Source organism: Pterocles gutturalis, unplaced genomic scaffold, assembly GCF_000699245.1.
Source record: "Pterocles gutturalis isolate BGI_N339 unplaced genomic scaffold, ASM69924v1 scaffold36289, whole genome shotgun sequence".
Lineage (NCBI taxonomy): Eukaryota > Metazoa > Chordata > Aves > Pterocliformes > Pteroclidae > Pterocles > Pterocles gutturalis.
Window position 1 is genome coordinate 1 of NW_010137219.1, and position 18,403 is coordinate 18,403.

Consider the following 18,403-nt stretch of genomic DNA (forward strand, 5'->3'; position numbering starts at 1 on the left):
TTTTTTTTGGTGTTTTGAGTGAACACCACCTTTAGGGGTCTCTATGCAGGAGCTCTCCGTTTGCAGCACACCCGTGCGCTTGGGGCTATTTCCCAGGTATGTGCAAGGGTTGTTTCTTTGGTTTGTTATGTTTTCTCTTTAATTTGATGTTACATCCCATTAGATTATTTATAGATACTCCATCCCTTGCTGAGCAGAGATTTCAGGCTGAAAAATCCACAGAATACAGGAAGATTTTGAGTGAAGTTCTGACCCTGGGAAGCCAAGGGAGGGTTTGATGTGCTCAGTGCCGGAATTTCTCCTCTCCTCTGCTCTGCGGGTCCCTCTGGAAGCAGAGGTAAAGCCTTTCCCCAGCAGAGCCAGACCACTGAATATTTAATGCTCTTTGTTAATACGTTCTCATTACATTTCAATCTGGATGTAAAAAAGAATCATCGCAGCTCACATTTGACTTAGGAACAAGCATATCTTGGAGTACCTGCTGGGCTCCTTATTGAGCGGGGGATTTTCAGCGTTGCATCAATGACTTGAAAGTCAACAGAATTATACTCTTAATAGGTTTGCTACTCTTTGGTCGGGGGCACACTTTTTCAGATTATATTCTTGGGCTTTACGCCACTGGAAGTGTTCGCTCTCTTTGGAAGCCAAAGGTGATCCTGTCTGTGTAATGAACAGGCAGACAAACAAGCAAGAATAAAATTTCTGGCAAAGCCAAGGAATTCAAACATCAGTGAACAAAACAAGGTGCTGGAATAAATGACAATATTGCAGGAAAGGAAGCAAATTTCCCATTTTCCCATACCTGGGATTTTTCCTGTGCGGGGGGTGAGGCAGTGGCCCAGGGTGCCCAGAGAAGCTGTGGATGCCCCATCCCTGGAGGGGTTCAAGGCCAGGCTGGATGAGGCTTTGGGCAACCTGGGCTGGTGGGAGGTGTCCCTGCCCACGGCAGGGGGTGGCACTGGGTGGGCTGTAAGGTCCCTTCCAACCCAAACCAGTCTGTGATGTTATGGTTCTGTGATCTCCCTGCCTGAGCCCATTTGGTTCCATAGCTGAAGGTCTTGCAGAGATTTCTATTGCAGGTGCAAAATAGCTCTCTGAAGTCCTCTGTTTGGCTCTGGCGTGGTGTAAGGTGCCCATGAGAAGCGGCTGTGTGGAGCGGGCTGGGCTTGTCCAGCTGCCACGGCTGGCAGGGCGAGGATGAGTGTGGGTGGAGGAAGGCAAAGCCACCGTGCCCACATGGGTGGGAGCAGGGAGCAGAGCAGGGCAAGGAAAGAGACTAATTCACCCAATGTGGGCATCGCTTTAAAAAGGCAAAACTGTTGAGATGCTTTGTCCCATCTCAGCTGCCTGCGTAGGCGATGGGACAGCTGCTGGAGCCCTGCTTCTGCCAGCGGGGAGCGGGTACCGCAGTGGCACCCTTCAGGGAGGGCACCCTTCAGGGAGGGCATCCTTGTCATCAGCATCTCCCCTCCTTCTCCCTGTTTTTCCCCCACGCTGGGGTACCGTGCTGCAGAGGGGTTTTCTCTCCCCATTTCGGTGCATTGCTTTCCCTTGGGAGTCACCACCTGCACATGGAGCGGATGGGACCGATGGGAATGGACCCCTGCGGCAGCGCCAGCCCCCCGGAGCGTGTCGGTTCTGCCGGGGAGGGGGCTGCGGGACCAGATGTACCCAGCTTCTTCTCCCAGGCAGCTCCTTCCTGCTTTGAATTATTTGTTTGCATTTCTCTTATTTGTTGTGAATTATTGAGGATGTTTGGTGTCATTTCACCGTTGTCAAATAAATATCCTTTGTTTGCTTTCTTTTCTCTTAATGGCAGGTCAGAATTTGACAAGCGAATACAGGCAGATGGTTATTAGTGAAATATAACAGGAGGAATAATTCTCTTTTTTTTTTGTATTTTTTTTTTCTGGGAAAAATTTTCTAGTGGTACCCCAGCTAAGGGAAATAGGCTCAGATAGAGACTGGGGGTGGGATTTGGTCTCCTGCCCAGCACCCCCAGCGGGTGGGTCCTGCTTCGGGGGGAACCTGCTGGGGCTGCTCCATGGGAATGGGGGTTCCTCGGTCTTGGGATCAGTGAGATGACTTGGCATTGCTGGTGCTCAGTGGGTGTCTTGATTAGTTATGACCCCAACCATTCCTGTACATAGTGAACGTATCCCCGTGTCTTTGCAGGGTTGAGTGTCTGGCGGTGCTGGGCTGGCATGCTTGTCCTGGGTGCCCTTCTCTGGGGTGAGCCAGTCGGGAGAAGGGTGATGGTTCGCTTTTGTACCTTATCTCTGGTAACTGAGAAATTGTGCAAACCAGGAGATGGATAGGCAACGTTTGAGTTGGTGGGTTTTTTAAAAAACTATTCCTGGCTACATCATTTCAGGTGAAACAGGATTAATATTCTCAAAGGTGTCCCCAGTTTATATTCCTCTTTAACCATCTAATCCCAGTGACACAGAGTTAAATGCTTTTTTCACAATTTTGAAACAAATATACAACCCCAGGCAAATATGAGGTGTGTCGTAAAAGGTGAGAAAAGATGAAAGAGATGAATGGAATAAGGGGATGTTTTCAGGTGTATGAAAACCATTCAGTTTTTGAAACCCAGCGTTTTTTTTCCCTGCTCTGCATGCGATGCGCCCCATGCCGCTGTCACCCGGCCACGTTGGGCTCTTTCGGTTGATGCTGTCCATGAGGCAGTCGTACAAAGCCATTAATAAAAACAAGATCTGAGATATATTTAGCAAAAACAAATATGAATGACAAACTGCGCTGTTCAATAATGCATTAAGATCTTTTGTCCTGTGGCATAAAGAGTAGCTTTGCAAGATGCAAATGCATCGCAGGAAGAAAAGCTTTGGTAAGATTAGGTCTGTGCTACGGATATTTTTAGTCTGAATATGTTAAAAAACCTACATGGCCCCTCTTCTTTTGGGTGCAGTGCTGATAAAGACTCCTTGGATCACAGTGAGGAAAGTTAGGCTTAAACCCTTGCTGACGTGAGCAAGAATAGCTTTAAGATAGTGTTGGAAAATTATTGGAAAAGGTAAGAATTAAAATTTCACAGCAGGAGACCTCAGCTGCCGTGCCCAGCTGCGGTGCGGTCCAGGACCAGTGTCATGTTATTGGAGGGTGGTATCTTGTTATTATTGTTATTTTGCCATGGGCAACGTGACTCCTCTTAACGCGGCTCGTTAACATCCCCGCGCTGTGTAATGGAGCGATGGGAGCCCGTGGGTCGGCTGAGGCACAGAGTAAACATTTCTGAAGAACGGTTTTCCCCTGAAAATGTGTCCTGTCCCTTTCTGCCGGGTCACGAGCATCAGTAATGTATCTGCTCCCTCTGCTGGGGTCTCGTTGGGCCATGAGCAAGTCAAGGAGGGAGCCGGCAACAGTGATCGGGCTGGATATATGGGGTCAAAAAAGAAATAGCCTTTCAGTAGTGTTTGCTAGAAGTAACAAAGGTGGAAAGGTTAGTTGTCTGTTCTGGGAAAAGTCTGCTCTCTAATTGAATTTGAGTCCTGGTGTGTGCCTGGGGGCGGTGATTTCTGCTGGAGGTGAGGCAGGCGGTCGGTTATGTGATGGGGAATTTCCCAGCAATTCAGCCATGCTGGGTGATGGGGTTGGCCATTATAACCCTTCCCAGTTCAGCCAGTGTGGCTGTAACCATTCCCAACACTCCAGCTCTCCCCGCTGGGTTCCATCATCAAAGGTGGAGATCAGCTTGGCTCCTCAGGGATGCAAATGAAGGCAGCGGATCACTTGCAAGAGGATCTTCAGATTTCTGAACCTTCCACTCGTCCGCTGTTGTCCTGCATCATCCTTGGAACATCCTCGTTGTGGTTAAATTGAGACGTAGGTTGCTTGTGCTTGTGACAATAAAAGACATCTGCACTGAAATCATCTTAAAAATGGACAGATGTTCCCAAAACGCATCGCTTGTGACTCGTCAGGGCTCCTTGGCTCTAACAGCCGTCAGAAACTTCACAGAAAAGCTTTGTATCCTCCCCCTCCTCAGTATTGTTTTATAGCAAAATTTGCCTAAACTTAATCCTAAAATACCCAGAGTGTGTGGGTGGGCATTCGGTTCTGTACGGTTGCTGTAGAGCTCTCACTCCAGCCCAGGCTGTGTTCAGCGCCTACCGAAAGCTTACGTTGCGCGATGGCGTTAAACTCTGTCCACGGAGGTTATCTGTGTTCCAACCCCTCTGTTGCAAAGACTGCTTTGCATGAGCACGAAGAACTGGAAAGCATAAATATTTATTCCTGAAAGGTTGTGATTGCCTTAAATCATCCAAGCTTGTTTGGTGAGCATCAGCTATAATTAAACGAAGCAGCTGAACTCCATCTGCATGTATGAAATAATGTATATATGTGTGTGTATGTGGATGCTTGGCTCCAATAGGGATGAAATTAGCTGCGAGCTAATTGCTTCCACCACATCAAAAGATGCACTGATAATTTTATTGTTCCTGGATGGGATAATAAATCAACATAAAGAAGCAGCTGAAATTACAGAATGGCAAGTCGCATTTCGACACAGCAGACACTGCGGTACCGCGATGAGCAGAGCTCATCCCAAGTGGTATACATCTACTAGAGGGAGGTAATTAAGCACGTTATGAAAATTATTCCAGTTTTGGGTGTAGAGAATCATAGAATCTCTGAGGGCTGTGGAAGCAATGGGATGACAGTGTCCTTGTTGTTGTCATTAAAATCACTTTGAAAAGCCAAGACAACCAAACAACTCTTGTTTTATAAAATATTATTCAGGGAATTGTGTAGTAATGTACGTCTAAGTTACAGATGGAAATCCCTGCTTAAGAAGTGGTCTCTGAGGATATGGAAGCCAGAATTTCTGTCTGTTCATGTGTGTGTCCTGAGGAGCATCTCCACAGAGCTGGCGGGGCTGTTGTGAGTCTGCTGTCGCAAGGGCTGCTCCGTGCAGTTGGAGGCACCGTAGACTTCAGTGCTGGAATTGATGGGTCCTGAGCGTCTCTCTATAGCCAGAGAGCTCACCAGAGTTAATAGTTTTGCCGAGGGCTTTGACAGAAGCAGAAAAAAAGAAACTGTTGTTGCCTGAGGTCTGAACATCTTCTCGAGCTGGCAAATGGTTCGCTGTCTTGTTAGAGATGGCCAAGTTACAAGTGCCACGTTCTTGTGCTGTAGGTAGCACAGAAAACATCTCACTGACCTCTTCCTCTTCCATACATTTATTTAGTTATCATTCTTTCTTATGGGTTAAATTTATCATAGCACCTTGCGTGGTAATTTCTGTATCATGCTGCTGATGGTGTCTTACAGGAATTTCTCTTGTCCTGACTTAATGGAGAAAAAAAAAAGAGAAATAATGAAAAGTTTCCTTTCCTAGGAGGGGTGTACACCAGGCACTGGTGAAGGCTGAAGGGTGGGAAGAAGCCTGTAAAAATATTAGATGTGCTTTTCTTATGATTTTCAAGCTTCTTTGGGAGGAGGGCACCAAAATAGAAACGTAGGGATGCGATAGACTGATGTGCCATAGCGGCAGGGCCGGTGGTTCTTGCTCTGCGTGCAGGTGTGCGTGCAGGTGAAAATGTTCCTGGGTGTGCGGTGCAGGTGGGGTTTGTTTGCAAAATACTCGTCTAAGGTGACTTTCCAGTTGTCTCGGGGCCTGATCCTGCACCCACGAAGCCCAGAGTTCAGGCAGTGCTCTGCACTGAGCTGCTGGCTCCTGCAGAGGGGTGATGCTGTGTTCGTGGGGAGCTAACGTCCGAGGTGTGAGCTCAAATTGGGCAGTAGCCGGGAATTCTCCAGGGTTGAGTAGCCTGCTTTAACTAGCGTGGTTTTAGCTGCAGACCTGTGTTGCTACTTTATCATTAATACCATATATGAGCAATTTAGCAATTTTTCTGCTTTGTGAATTGTCTGAGCAGCCTGTGGTTCCCTGGGATAAAGCTGCTATTTTAAATTATTGGCAAAACAATTTCCCATGGATGGACCAGGATGCAAAGAGCTTGTGACGAGTAACAGTAGAAACTGGAGGTGTGTTATTTAGTCTTAAATAAGAAAACTGATCTTGCCGTACTCTGTTCCGAAAGAATTAATGTATTGTTACAAACTCTTGTTTTGAGGGCCATGTTTTTATTAATTTAAAATTTCCACTAGTGCTTGTTTGCTGAGAATCAACAGATGTCATAGCCAAACTAGACCAGTAATTCACCCGAACACAAACCTGTTGGTTTAACCATGCAAATGGGTGTGGGGAGAAATGTTGAGCAGGAGGTTTGAAGAGTGTTCTGTGAACTACAGCTGGAAAAATGTGAGTTTTTTAAAGGCCTTTTTGTTTATTGGGAAAAAAAAAAGGGTTTCCTTATGGTTTGAATGCAGGTTCTGCCTCCAGAATGGATGCTCACGTGGGTCCTTTGATGCCGACGCAGCTCACCCGGGTAACTGCTGTGTCTGCTCCGGCGGTGACGTTCCTGGCAGCCAATCTGATGGACCAGACCTTATCAGGTGTGTTGGTGTTTCTGTGTGCTGTTGTATCACTGAAGCATGTGTTGTGTATTTGTGCGCTTCCAACCCATCCGTCCTTTCCATACTGCAGAGAGATGGGGGACCCTTTAAAAAATCGGCTCAAATTTAATGACATTTGCTTTAGCTAATTACGAGTGTATTCCGAGTCTTTCGGATCCTGTTTGCTGGGTCTGGCAGCTGGCAGTAGCTTTGTGTTTGATGATATAAAAGGCAAGTTTCTGGAGCATCCTTGGGCTTGCCATTTCCCGTGCCAGAGGGATTCGCGAGCGTTGCAGTGATAGTGTGGTTATCTTTGGGCAGTTGCTCCATGAAACCTTGTTGGCTAACGCCTCTGAGGATGCTTTGTGCCGTATGGTGAGATAAAACTGGTTTGTTCACTGTCATGGAAATGTGTGTGGCACCGTGAGAGGAGGGGCAGTGCTGTTCCCGAAGGCTGGAGGAGGTCTGGTGGCTTTATTTAAATTCACGTATACACGTTGCAAATCACGATCAAAAAAAGGATCAGATTTTGATGGGAAATGGTGACCATCCTTCCTAATAACATGAAATATGAGGTCAGGGGCTCTGTTAGTGGAGGTGAGAGGCGGCAATGGGGCTGGCCAGATTTATCTGACCCTTCGCACCTGGGGACTAGCACGGCCGTGGAGATGTTGAGGGTTGTGAGTGCACTTGTGCTGTGTTTGCTCATGCATGGATCTTTGGTGTCAAAGCTCTCCCTTGTCCAGCTGAGCTGTTTCTTTCGTGGGTACATCACGCACCGGCTCTCCCCATGGCTAAGACAGAAGTTTCATGCAATACTTTATGATCAGCTGTGATGATCACCCATCCATGGAGCGGCGGCTCCTTTGAAGCAGCTCTGCCAAAAAACAGATCAGCCTGCTGCCATACCCGGCCTGAATTGAATCGATGTTGCTGGGAATTCCAGCTCAGTCTGGAAAGTGCTGAAAATTTTACTGAAGGCGAATTTATACGCGTCCCTTCTGACGTGCTTCAAAGTTCCTTGTCTTTGGTTTGCTGTTGGTAAACACCTTCTTCAACCGTCTGCACAGTCATTGTGCTTGCAGACCTGAGCACTCCTCCTTACAGCCACCGGGAATCGCGTTGACTTGCTTTCTTGGCAGAAAAAGGTGGGATGGAGGAAATATTGAAACTGTTCAAAGAAGGCAGGGGCAGAAAGATGAGGATTTGTGCAAGGGTCATGCTGATCAGAAGCTTGTTGGAAAGTGAAATCCTGCTCTCTGATATATTTCATATCAAATTTATTTCATAATCTTCTTCTTGCCGGACTTGAAAACCCAAACGCTCCTGATTTTATCCCTCGTGCTGAATAAGGATTTAGCTGTACAAAGCCTTTTGATGACTAGATGAGTTGGAGTGATGAGGCCAACATGACGTTTGGTCAATGGGTCGCCTGGATCAAGTGTCTGTACTGTTGGGAAGCCAGCGGTGTGGAAGAGTAACCATTACGGCTTTACATGGATAAAAGTAATGTAGATAAGATGGACATTATATTTTTGTTTCCAGCTTTCTCTTGAAAACACAAAATACCACCTTCTTCTTCCTTTTGTCATCTTCGATTTGCTGCCAACTACATTTAAGAGAAAAGCAGTAATTTCACTCAAGTACAGTATGGATTTTCCTTTAGTGTTTTTGAGGAGGTCACACCCTTTTCTCCAGGTTGCCACTAACTGTCGTTATCTCCAGTGGAGAAACAATCAAAGTAGGAATCACAATTAAGAGCAAATGACACTAATAAAAGTTTTCATGCATCAGCCTCAAGGCGCTGTAGAAGAGCAAATATTCGCTTCAGGAGCTGTTGGAAACGTTGGGAACCTGATGAAGCCCCGCAGGTGCTGGGTCCCTGAGCCGGTGGGGACCGGGGATGAGCTGCAGAGCAGGACATGGCACTGGGACCATCGAGTGCCAGGGTAGCAAATGCCAGCACACCAGCCTGGCTGAATCACCAGCGTTGGTGGGGAGATGGTGTAAGAAGATACTGCCCTCCAAATTTATTTTTTGTTCTTTCTCTCTTTCTCTCTTTTTCTTTTTCTCTTTTTTCTCTTTTTCTTTTTTTCTTTTTCTTTTTCTTCTTTTTCTTTTTCTTTTTCTTTTTCTTTTTCTTTTTCTTTTTCTTTTTCAATTTAAAAGCCCTGGACCTTGAAAAATGTATTAATCGAGTGTCTCCAGCCCAGGAGCACTGACACACAAGGGTAGTTCTTTTCTAGGAGAGGGCTGGGACAGACCATTGGGATACCAACACGTCATACCTAGTACGTCGAGCGCTTTAACGTACATCTACAGGCCTGTGCCACCCTGGTTTCCTGCCAGTACATACAGTGGTGGTATTAAACCAAAGTACAAACTTTACATGGCATACGGGCATGCTTGCCATTTGCAATATAAATAAGCCTTTGTCTTTTTTTCTGAAGAGAAAACTGTGAGGCTTGGCACAGTTGGATTTTGCTCAAGACAACATAAAATCCATCTTTCTCTGAAGGCAAAATTAATAAAATTTTCTGTATTTCTGGAGCAGAAGGAGAAAATTTTGCAATGGTCCTGACTTCCAGAAAGCATTTCTGTTTGTATTGTAAGCTGGAAAAGTCCATTCTCAACCACAAATCTGACTTTTCTGCATTCCAGTAGGGACACCCCCAGAGCCCTGCGTCATTTCGTAGATGTGCAGAGCTCAGACCATTAAGTGCATGGAAGATCAGGGATGAGATCTTGCACTTGATATTTAAAAAGAGCAGAGGAAGGATGGTTGGCAAGAATCTGCGAAGGTTTTTGACCTTGAGCCTGGCTTCACAGAATCACAGAATGTTAGAGATTGGAAGGGACCTCGAAAGATCATCTAGTCCAATCCCCCTGCCGGAGCAGGACACCTAGATCAGATCACACAAGAACGCATCCAGGCGGGCTTTGAATGTCTCCAGAGAAGGAGACTCCACAACCTCTCTGGGCAGCCTGTTCCAGTGCTCTGTCACCCTCACCGTAAAGAAGTTTTTCCTCCTATTCAAGTGGAACCTCCTATGTTCCAGCTTGAACCCATTGCCCCTTGTCCTGTCACTGGATGTCACAGAGAAGAGCCTGGCTCCATCCTCCTGACACTCACCCTTTACATATTTATAAACATTGATTAGGTCACCCCTCAGTCTCCTCTTTTCCAGGCTAAAGAGACCCAGCTCCCTCAGCCTTCCTCAGCAGGGAGATGCTCCATTCCTTCATCATCTTGGTGGCTCTGCGCTGGACCAGCCCCGCAGAGGTGCACAAACAGCTGGAGAGAGGCTGAGAAATGGGACAGAGGCTTAAATGGGGGAGAAATACAAAACCAGGTAGAAATGCCCCACTGATGATGATGATGAGATGTGGCAGCAGCCACCTTGTGTTCAGGGAGGGAGGGAGGGAGGAGGAGGACAAACGGGGCCCCATGCTGTGCCTGGCGGTGATGGGAGCTGGTGCAGCTCTGCGGGCAGGGATGCTGGTAGCGATGCTCGTGGTGATGCTGGTAGTGATGCAGGCAGAGATGCTCCCGCCTGTGCAGCCGTGTGGCAGGTGGGTGCACAGAGCCAGTCTGGGAGGTGGGGGCAGCATGCTCCCCACCCTGCTCTGTGTCCAAGGAAATATGCCCATACAGGTTTTTTGCCTTTTCCTGCTTTAACAAAGATAATTTCCAAGGTAGTGGCAAATAGCATCTGTTGGGCAGTGTTGGCTGTGTGCCTGAAGTCCAGCAATGAAGTGAGTTTGTCCTTGAACTCTGCACCGGGCACGGAGCCCACGGTGTTGCTCAGCGGGCAAAGAATTTGTCCTTGTTCTTGTGCTGCTCCCATTACAAATCGCCAGAAAAATAAAGGGGTGAGTGGGAACAGGTTGCTGCAGAAGGAAAAAAAGCGCTGCTCAGGGAGACTTGGTCCAAGAGGGTACACAGAGCGTTTGGCAGGGCACGGCGAAACTGGGGAGAGCAGAAAACAGGCTCTGATGGAAGGGTGAAAACCAGCCTGGAGGCAGGAGCAGGGTCTGTTCCCGCAGCAGGGAGGATGGGCTGACGGGGCATCCCTGCCCACGGGCGCGGGGCATGGACTCAGCACGGAGATCCCACAATTGGCTCGAGCCAGAACCAGCACAGGAGGAGTTGTGGGTCAGGCAGATAGGGTTTTAGGCTAATCGCAAAAAAGAGAGCAGTGAGGTTGTGGGGAGAGACAGAACTGACCTGCAGAGATGCCGGTGGGGTAATAAAAGCCCGAGTGTTTGTCTGTGTGCTCTTGAAGTAAACCCAATTCTCAGAAATATTTAGAATCAAAATTTTAAACTTCTTTTGAGATTGATGGAGGTTTGGCCTATAAATACCTTTGCAAAGCAAATTTTTATTATCTCTTGGCCATAGCTTCTTGCGACGTGAATCAATCTTCCCTCTCCCTCTCTAATTCTGCTTTCAATAAGATGTTTATGATCATACACCTGCATCCTCTGTGATGTACCCAAGATAGCTTTGCTACTTTACTTTTCACACGGTGAATTATTCATGGCTCTCTACCTGCCGCGGAGCCCCAGAGAAGTCTCTTTAATCAGAGATCTTTATCCTCCCATCTCCAGCGCATCCTTCGGCAGTGTTACTGCAAGCGCAGGAGCGCGGCGTCAGTAATGACGCTGCTAAGGTTAGGGGCAAAGAAGGGTGCGTGATGATGGCGGTGGAAATACGTCGCAGTAGCTTAATTGTCAGGCTGCAGTTTATTTTATGCACTTAAAGAGGGGGGGGAAAAAGGTGAGTTAACGAGAAAGTAAAGCTGAGCAGAGATGTACAGCGTTGCCAGTGGAAGGTGAGCGTGCATCTTGCTGGCTGTCCTTCTGCTGCGCGTGCAGGGGACAAATCTGTGACGATCTAAGAAGTCCTGAGAGGGATCTGCTCAATTCCCTCCCTGGCAAGCAGAGTTTTTTTTTTCTCTTGACATTATACTTAGGGAAACCGATCGCAGTGTTCAACTACAGATATGAAACTAAATGACTCCTGACATGCACAGTGACTTCCAGGACTTTCTTTTTTTATTTTTATTTTTTTATTTCCATCTTATTTCATATGTGCTGGCTGGCCAGAACTTTGTGGTGGCGGTGTATTCCACACGCCAATGCCTGATGCCCTGCGTGCTGCAGCAGCTCACCTACATGTGCCGTGCCCGTGATGCTCAATTCCGAGCCCCCAGGTACCTCCCTGGGCTTGTGCTTTCCTGATGGGGTGCTGGGGGGAGCTTTGCAAAGGAGGGAGAAGCCATGCAGTGTCTCCATGCTGAAGATGTGCAAGGTTCAACCAGGAGTGAGAGCAGCTGCCCACGCACGAGAGCCTCCCCCCACCAGCACGTCCGTGCTCCCTACGTCAGGCTGATCCTCAGTTATTAAAGAGCTGGGGCAGAGCAGCCGTGACAAAAGCAATGCCACTGTACGTCCTACCTTCCTGGGCATCAACCCGCCGCTCCCGGGGCTGTGTGAGTGTGGCTGAGGCTCCCTCTCCTATTGCATTTCTTCAGCGGCAGCTGTGGGGAAATCCTCGGCTGAATTCCACGTTTGTTTGGCTCTGCCAGCTGACATTTATCTGTTTGTATCAATGCTGGTAAAGCTGGGTAAACATGTGTTCTTGTTCCTCCTGCGTGTGTGCGTATTGGCTACTTCTTAAACCAACATGATAATGAAGACTATAAAAGAGTAAAAATTCTCATAATAAAAAGCTTTTTTTTCTAGCATTAGAGAAATGGTTGAGAAAGAAGCAGAGCTGGAAGTGGGGTTGATGTGATTTCCCTGTTAAAAGAAAAAAGAAATCCCGGGTCCATTAAGCATCGGTTCCCAAGTGTGCTGCTCCACGTCCAGCTGCTCCGTGTTCGAGTGACGGAACCTGAACAGCAATTTGTTTGTGGCTGTTTCATCTGCAGCTAATTGGCCTTCCAGAGTCGTTGCTTCGGGGATTATTTCATGGCAAGAGCAGAAGAGTCGAGAGCTGGAAATGTCGAGATGTACCACGCTGCTCAGCTCCATTGTCCTCAAAGGCTCCCAGCATGTGGTCAGCTGTGGTGCCCCAAGCCCAACACCAGATCCAGCTGTGCACCTACAGAATATGGCCAGATGCAGCTGTGCATCTGCAGAGCATGGCCGTATCCAGCTGTGCACCTACAGAATGTGGCAGGATCCAGCTGTGCAGATGCAGACCGTGGCCATATCCAGCTGTGCACCTACAGAATGTGTCAGGATACAGCTGTGTGCCTGCAGAATGTGGCCAGATCCAGCTGTGCACCTACAGAATAGGGCCAGATCCAGCTGTGCATCTGCAGAGCGTGGCCATATCCAGCTGTGCACCTACAGAATATGTCAGGATACAGCTGTGTGCCTGCAGAATGTGGCCAGATCCAGCTGTGTGCCTGCAGAACATGACCAGATCCAGCTGTGGTACCTGCAAAACGCATCCCAAACCTGGGCTCATCTGGCTGCCTTTAAATTTCTGCAAAATCACTGACTTGCAAAGGAATGTTTGCTGCAGAGGGGGATGTCTCAGGGTTCCTTTTGTTCTCTACAAGTGTATTTCCAGAACACATGCTAATATTTTGGTTTAAAAACCTCATCAGAAGGGAGGCTGGCTGTATGGACACCTTGCAGCACCCGAGGGCTGGCTTGTGCCACGCCACGGGAAAGGAGAACAAGCCTCCAGGGATATCAAAAAAAAAAGAGCATTGGGAGAACTGGAGCGATGGGAAAACTCAGGGCAAGATAATGCAATACCTCTGTGGAACGGTTAAGAAACTCCACACCGGCTTTCTTCTGGCAAGATGTGGAGATGGGGGATATATGAGCAGAGTGTAATTGAGGGGAGGTGTCCTCATTGTGCCTCCAGATCTCACAGAGCCGTGACTGTGGGGAGCATCCTCCATCCTGGGGTGTCCTTCGACTGGGTTTGCTGTCCTTGCACGGGGCTTTCTCCCGGTGGTGCCACCGTTTGCCAGTGCCATCTGTTGCGTTCAAAGACTGATATGCCTGGTAGTGTTTTGATCCCCCATTACCAGGTGTCTCATGAAGAAAGGTAAATTTAGAGATCCTTTTGATATGTATTAGCTGCTCCCTACTCCTAGCTCCTTTAGTGTGGAGACTAATTGCCGTGGTTTGTAAATCTTATCCGCTACCCATAAAAACTAAGTCATCTTCTGAGAAGAATGACATACCTTTAAATTTTTATTATTGTGATATATTCCATGGAGGAGCAGAGTCAAACGGCTGAGACTCCAGTCTCAGTGCAGCTCCTCTTTCCCGTGTGCCTTTTCTGGAGTCTTGAGTAATTTGAGGGTGAATTGAACAGCATTCTGACATGTGAATCTGCTATAAGAGGCACAGTTCTGGCAAATAGCTGCTTGAAGCTACGATACCAAAGTTTCAGTCTGTTCGGTAGAGACAGTGCTCCATAGCTCTTGAGGTGGATAAGGCTTGAGTTGGAACTTCATCATTATTTGTTGTTTAACGCTGCTGAAAATTTTGCAGGCTTTGAGGCAGAAATCCCAGTCCTGCGGCGCAGGGTCGGGGCTGGAGCCTCTCATCCTGCACGTGTGCTCCCGCTGGAGCTGTCACTGTCACACCTCTGTGCTGTCCCAGCAAAGGCGAGGGCTGGGGTTGGGAGGAACAAGTGGCAGGGGGCTGCGAATGCTTTCCCTGGGACCGGCTAACTAACAGAGAGGAAAAAAAAATATTTATATATGGATGGGCTGGATGACTAGAGAGTGTCTCTACTCAACCCCCCAAATACATGTTTTAAGAGGGCAAGAAGACAGGGGGGGGGGAAGTTACAATGTCTTCCTTAATATTTCTTACAGTGAAAACTACTTTTTTTTCTGATTGTTGGGTCTGTCTCATACCTGCTGCCTTTTTGCCTTTTCTTGCCATCCCTTACAGCCTCTCTGTTATCGACACACATTCTGTAGGCAGCAGAAACACTTTCTAGCATTTGATGGTTCAGGATGCAGCGGCTGTTTGTAAAGGAGATAAACTTACAGCCCCTTCCAGGGGCAATGCCATCACACACTCCTCAGTGGCCCCTGCGGAGGTTGACCCAGTGCACACCAGTATCTCCTGACTGGGAGGAGAGGGGCTGGCCAGCCCTGAGCCCCATGGAGGGGATGTCCCGTGAAAAAAGGCGTTGGGTTGTGGCTTGTTGGGGATGTCTTAATTGCACATTAAAAAGAAATCCTTTCCCCTCACAGACCACGGCAAAGAATCGAGCAGATCCTCCTGCCCACCGACCTTGATTTTACACACGGAGAGGAAGAGCACGCCTGGGGAGAGCGGCGGCGATAAGGTCTGCGGTGGGGGTTCTTCCTTTAGAAACCTCTTGGAGCTGCTGAACAGCCCGGATCAGAGTCAGCACGAGGGGCTGTCCTGGGGCTGGAGCTGTGCTGGGGACACGGGATGGTTTGCTGCAGTTGATGGAGCTGTCTGTTTTCGTGGCACTCACCTTTTTGGTGTTAATAATTTCACTGTGTTGGGTGCTTCTGTAGCCCTGCTTTCCAGATAATTGCAAGGTCCTAAAATAAAACTGACAAGTGGATGTAAACGGATAGTAAATCGTGTGTGCAACTTACAGATGGGCAATACTATCCGTGTGTAGCTCCATTAGCTTTTAGTACAAAAGCCTGGATTATTGTATTAAGGAAGGGGATTCCTGAATCATATTCCCAGCTTCTGAGAAATAAATGGAAATATTTGCTTTCTGCACAGCTCATGCAGACATTGTGAAAATGTCTAGAGCTAAAAGAGGGAAACCTTGATCTGGGCACAGGGGTGTGGAAGAGCATCTCGGGCTCAGCAGCAGTGCGGAAGATGCTCAAAGCCGCCTGGAGCAGACGTGTCTGTTCCCCCACACTTCTGCCCCATGCACACGTGCTTTTCGCCTCAGGAGCTGTGTCCTGCAAGAGCAGGACCTGTGAGCTCAGCTGCAGCTCAGTTTGTTTTCATTTGCCATATTCCCATTGCATTGCCATCTGTAGGCTCCGTGCAGCAAACCTTCCCGGGCTGCCGGGCACTGCAGGTGTTTGCAGCTGCGCTGGCACGTTCCTTAGGGCTTTAAGTTGTAAAATGCTTTCAAGATTAAGACCTCTGGACATATGCTTTATTATTTTTTAATTAAGTGCATGCTTTGGTTCTGCACTGGACTAGATCCTTGCCTTCCTCCCATGTGTCCCCCTTACAGCACATCTCCGTAAGCTGCAGCAATGAACAGCGGTTTGCTGGCCGGTAAAACCCTGCCTGCATTGTCGGCTGTACTGTGTAACCCTGCCCTGCTGGCTGTGGCTCCATCCGCACGGCCAGAGCAACCCAGCCCTGGCGCAGGGGCTCGGTGGGGCCAGGGCTGCAGCAGCTCCCCCCATCCTGGGGTTACCGTGGACTGGAGCTCCCCGCCGGCGCTGCTGCCGAGAGGGCTCCTCCTTGGTGGAACAGGCAGAGTTATACCCCAGAGTCTGGGTGTACCTGTCCCAAGTGAGCTGTTGGCATGGACAGAAGCCTATCTGCTGGTTTTCCATTTGTGTTGCCGTAGGTGGGGTGACGTTTTTATTATTTCCCGTTTATCCAGGCTGTTCTCAAGGTGGCTGGTTGTTCCTAAAGCCATTCGTGGAACGGTGGCAGTGAGGGTAATCCACATGAATGGGGGTGATTTCTGTAACAGTGGCACTCTTCTGCATCAGCGCTGTTTGTGGACTGATCTCTCTCTGTCTCTCAAGGATCACTCCTTTAAACTGGTGACTGAGGATGACAGCGCATCAAACGGCAACAAGCCCGTGGCCTCCACCCCCGTGCCAGGATCACCCTGGTAAGCAGTGCCATCAGACCTGCTGGGAGCCCCTCACCAGTGCCGTTCCTCTTGCCAAACAGCATCAGTGGGCTGGGGACAATTTCCTCCCCTGGGTGGTGGTGCCACCGCTGGGCTCCTCTTCCAGCTTCCGCTGGAGCTGTTCCTCATTCAGCATGAACTCAAGGAAAATGCGGGGATTGGGCTGCAAGCATATCATGAGCCAGTTCCCGCGGTGCTCTCCTCTTTCTCTCCTCCTTATTTCATTGGCAGGGGATGACTCCTACTGTCTGGCAAGGATGGTGAGGATTTCAGGCCATGGGCGATGCCGCAGGGATGCTGTGGGGATGCTGCAGGGATGCCATGGGGATTAAAACATGAAATATATTTTCCTGAGGCTTCTCCTGCTGAGAGCATGATGGCATTCCTCCTCACCTGCTTCTTTTTCCCTTCCATGGCAGCATATTTGACCTACTGTTTTTTTGAGGTGTTATGGCCATTTCTATGGCATTTTATTGATCTGGAGGGAGTTTTTTCTCCCCGAGGGGGGCTGGCAGGCAGTCTAAGAGGAGTCTCATCCCCACGCTGCAAGCAGAGATGCAATAAGCCAGCTGCAGTTTAATTTCTTGTGTGTGAGTGTATCTGACATGATCTAAGCATAGTTTATCACTTGGAATAGGTGTGTAGTCTGGACTGGAGATGACCGGGTCTTCTTCTTCAACCCTACAATGCAGCTGTCGGTCTGGGAGAAGCCAGTGGACCTGAGGCACCGTGGCGACATCAACCGGATCATCGAGGATCCTCCCCACAAGCGCAAGCTGGAAGCTGCAGCAAGTAACTACAGCCCTGTGATTATTTCCCTCTGTTTAAACTCAAATGTTGAATGAAACTTGGTCACTAAATGCATTTAGTGAAAGTTTGATAACCGTAATTAGGAGGGTTTTCCTTTTGAGATTTCATTTAAAGTATTGTGTTAAAATTGGTGTTTATTGCAAAATCCTTATTTTCGCTGAAATGCTGAACTGGGGGATAGAGCATTCTCATTACTGGCAATGGAGAAACAGGTGGATGAATCTTTGATGTATAAAATACATCTCAGAAGATGCTGTCTTTATGTTTTATTACACTTATTTCCAAGGTGTACATTAGGAATGTATTACCAACACATTATGCAGCTGTTACACAAAAGCAGATACTCCGTAGCTAATAATTATCCAACCAAGTTGTGGAGGGGGGAAAAAAATCCCTGTAGTAAGTCTCTAGTGAGTGCTAAAAGGTTTGGTGGAAACACAGATGCCTCCATCTACACGTGACTCTGCCAGTCACCTTCCAAACACTGCAGATTCCTCAAGGGGAGAGTCGTGGCTAAAGAAAAACGTGCTGATCTGCAGTAATACATGTGAAGTGGTTCAAAACAGTCTAAAAGACACCCTCCTTGGCTTGTTGGTGACCCAGGGTGTTTGCCATCTGCTCCTCCCCAAGATGCCCAGTTCACGGGGGCAGTTTTCCCAGCCTGGCTTTCCCAGCCCATGCTCCTCTCCATGCCATCTTGTTTCCTGCTCTCCGTACCTCCGCTATTGAGTCCAGATCTTGTCCGTGCTGGTGACCGGTCCAGGAGCAGCCCAGCATGTCCAGTGCTGTAGTGGAACCATAGTTTGTTTCACCACATTTCTCTCCAAAGATTGTGTTTCACCAGTTTTTGTGGACTCCCTGTTACTTGGAGCTGCTCCGTGCTGTGTAAATTCTCCTTTTATTTCCTGATGCTTTCCGTTGGCTTTGATATGGGAGCAGTGGCAGAAAGACCTGCTGTCACTGGGAGGACACCTAGATGCGTGGCAGTCCTTTGAAATGCTGCTTGTCTTGATTAGCTGCTTGTCATTCTTTAATATTCTGCTTTAGAGCACTTTCAGTGGAGAGCCTCCTCCAGCTGATGCTTGTTCTGTAGTGGTGAGGTTTTGAAAGATGGAGGGGGAAGAAAATGACACTTGTTGTTCTTTTCATAGAATGGTTTGGGTTGGAAGGGCCCTTAAAGCCCATCCAGTGCCACCCCCTGCCATGGGCAGGGACACCTCCCACCAGCCCAGGTTGCCCAAA

The 18,403-nt window shown here is 48.3% G+C and overlaps 1 protein-coding gene across 1 annotated transcript in view; it reads left to right on the forward strand.

Annotated features, from left to right (window-relative positions):
- Nucleotides 1–6,357: 6,357 nt before the first annotated feature.
- Nucleotides 6,358–18,403, forward strand: part of TCERG1L (transcription elongation regulator 1-like) — a gene marked incomplete at both ends in the record, with an annotated part of 23,648 nt that continues 11,602 nt past the window's right edge. The window contains 4 exons of the mRNA XM_010082548.1: nt 6,358–6,483; nt 14,727–14,821; nt 16,242–16,330; nt 16,989–17,143. Of these exons, the coding sequence (XP_010080850.1) occupies nt 6,358–6,483; nt 14,727–14,821; nt 16,242–16,330; nt 16,989–17,143 (465 nt within the window). The remainder of the gene's footprint in view (nt 6,484–14,726; nt 14,822–16,241; nt 16,331–16,988; nt 17,144–18,403) is intronic.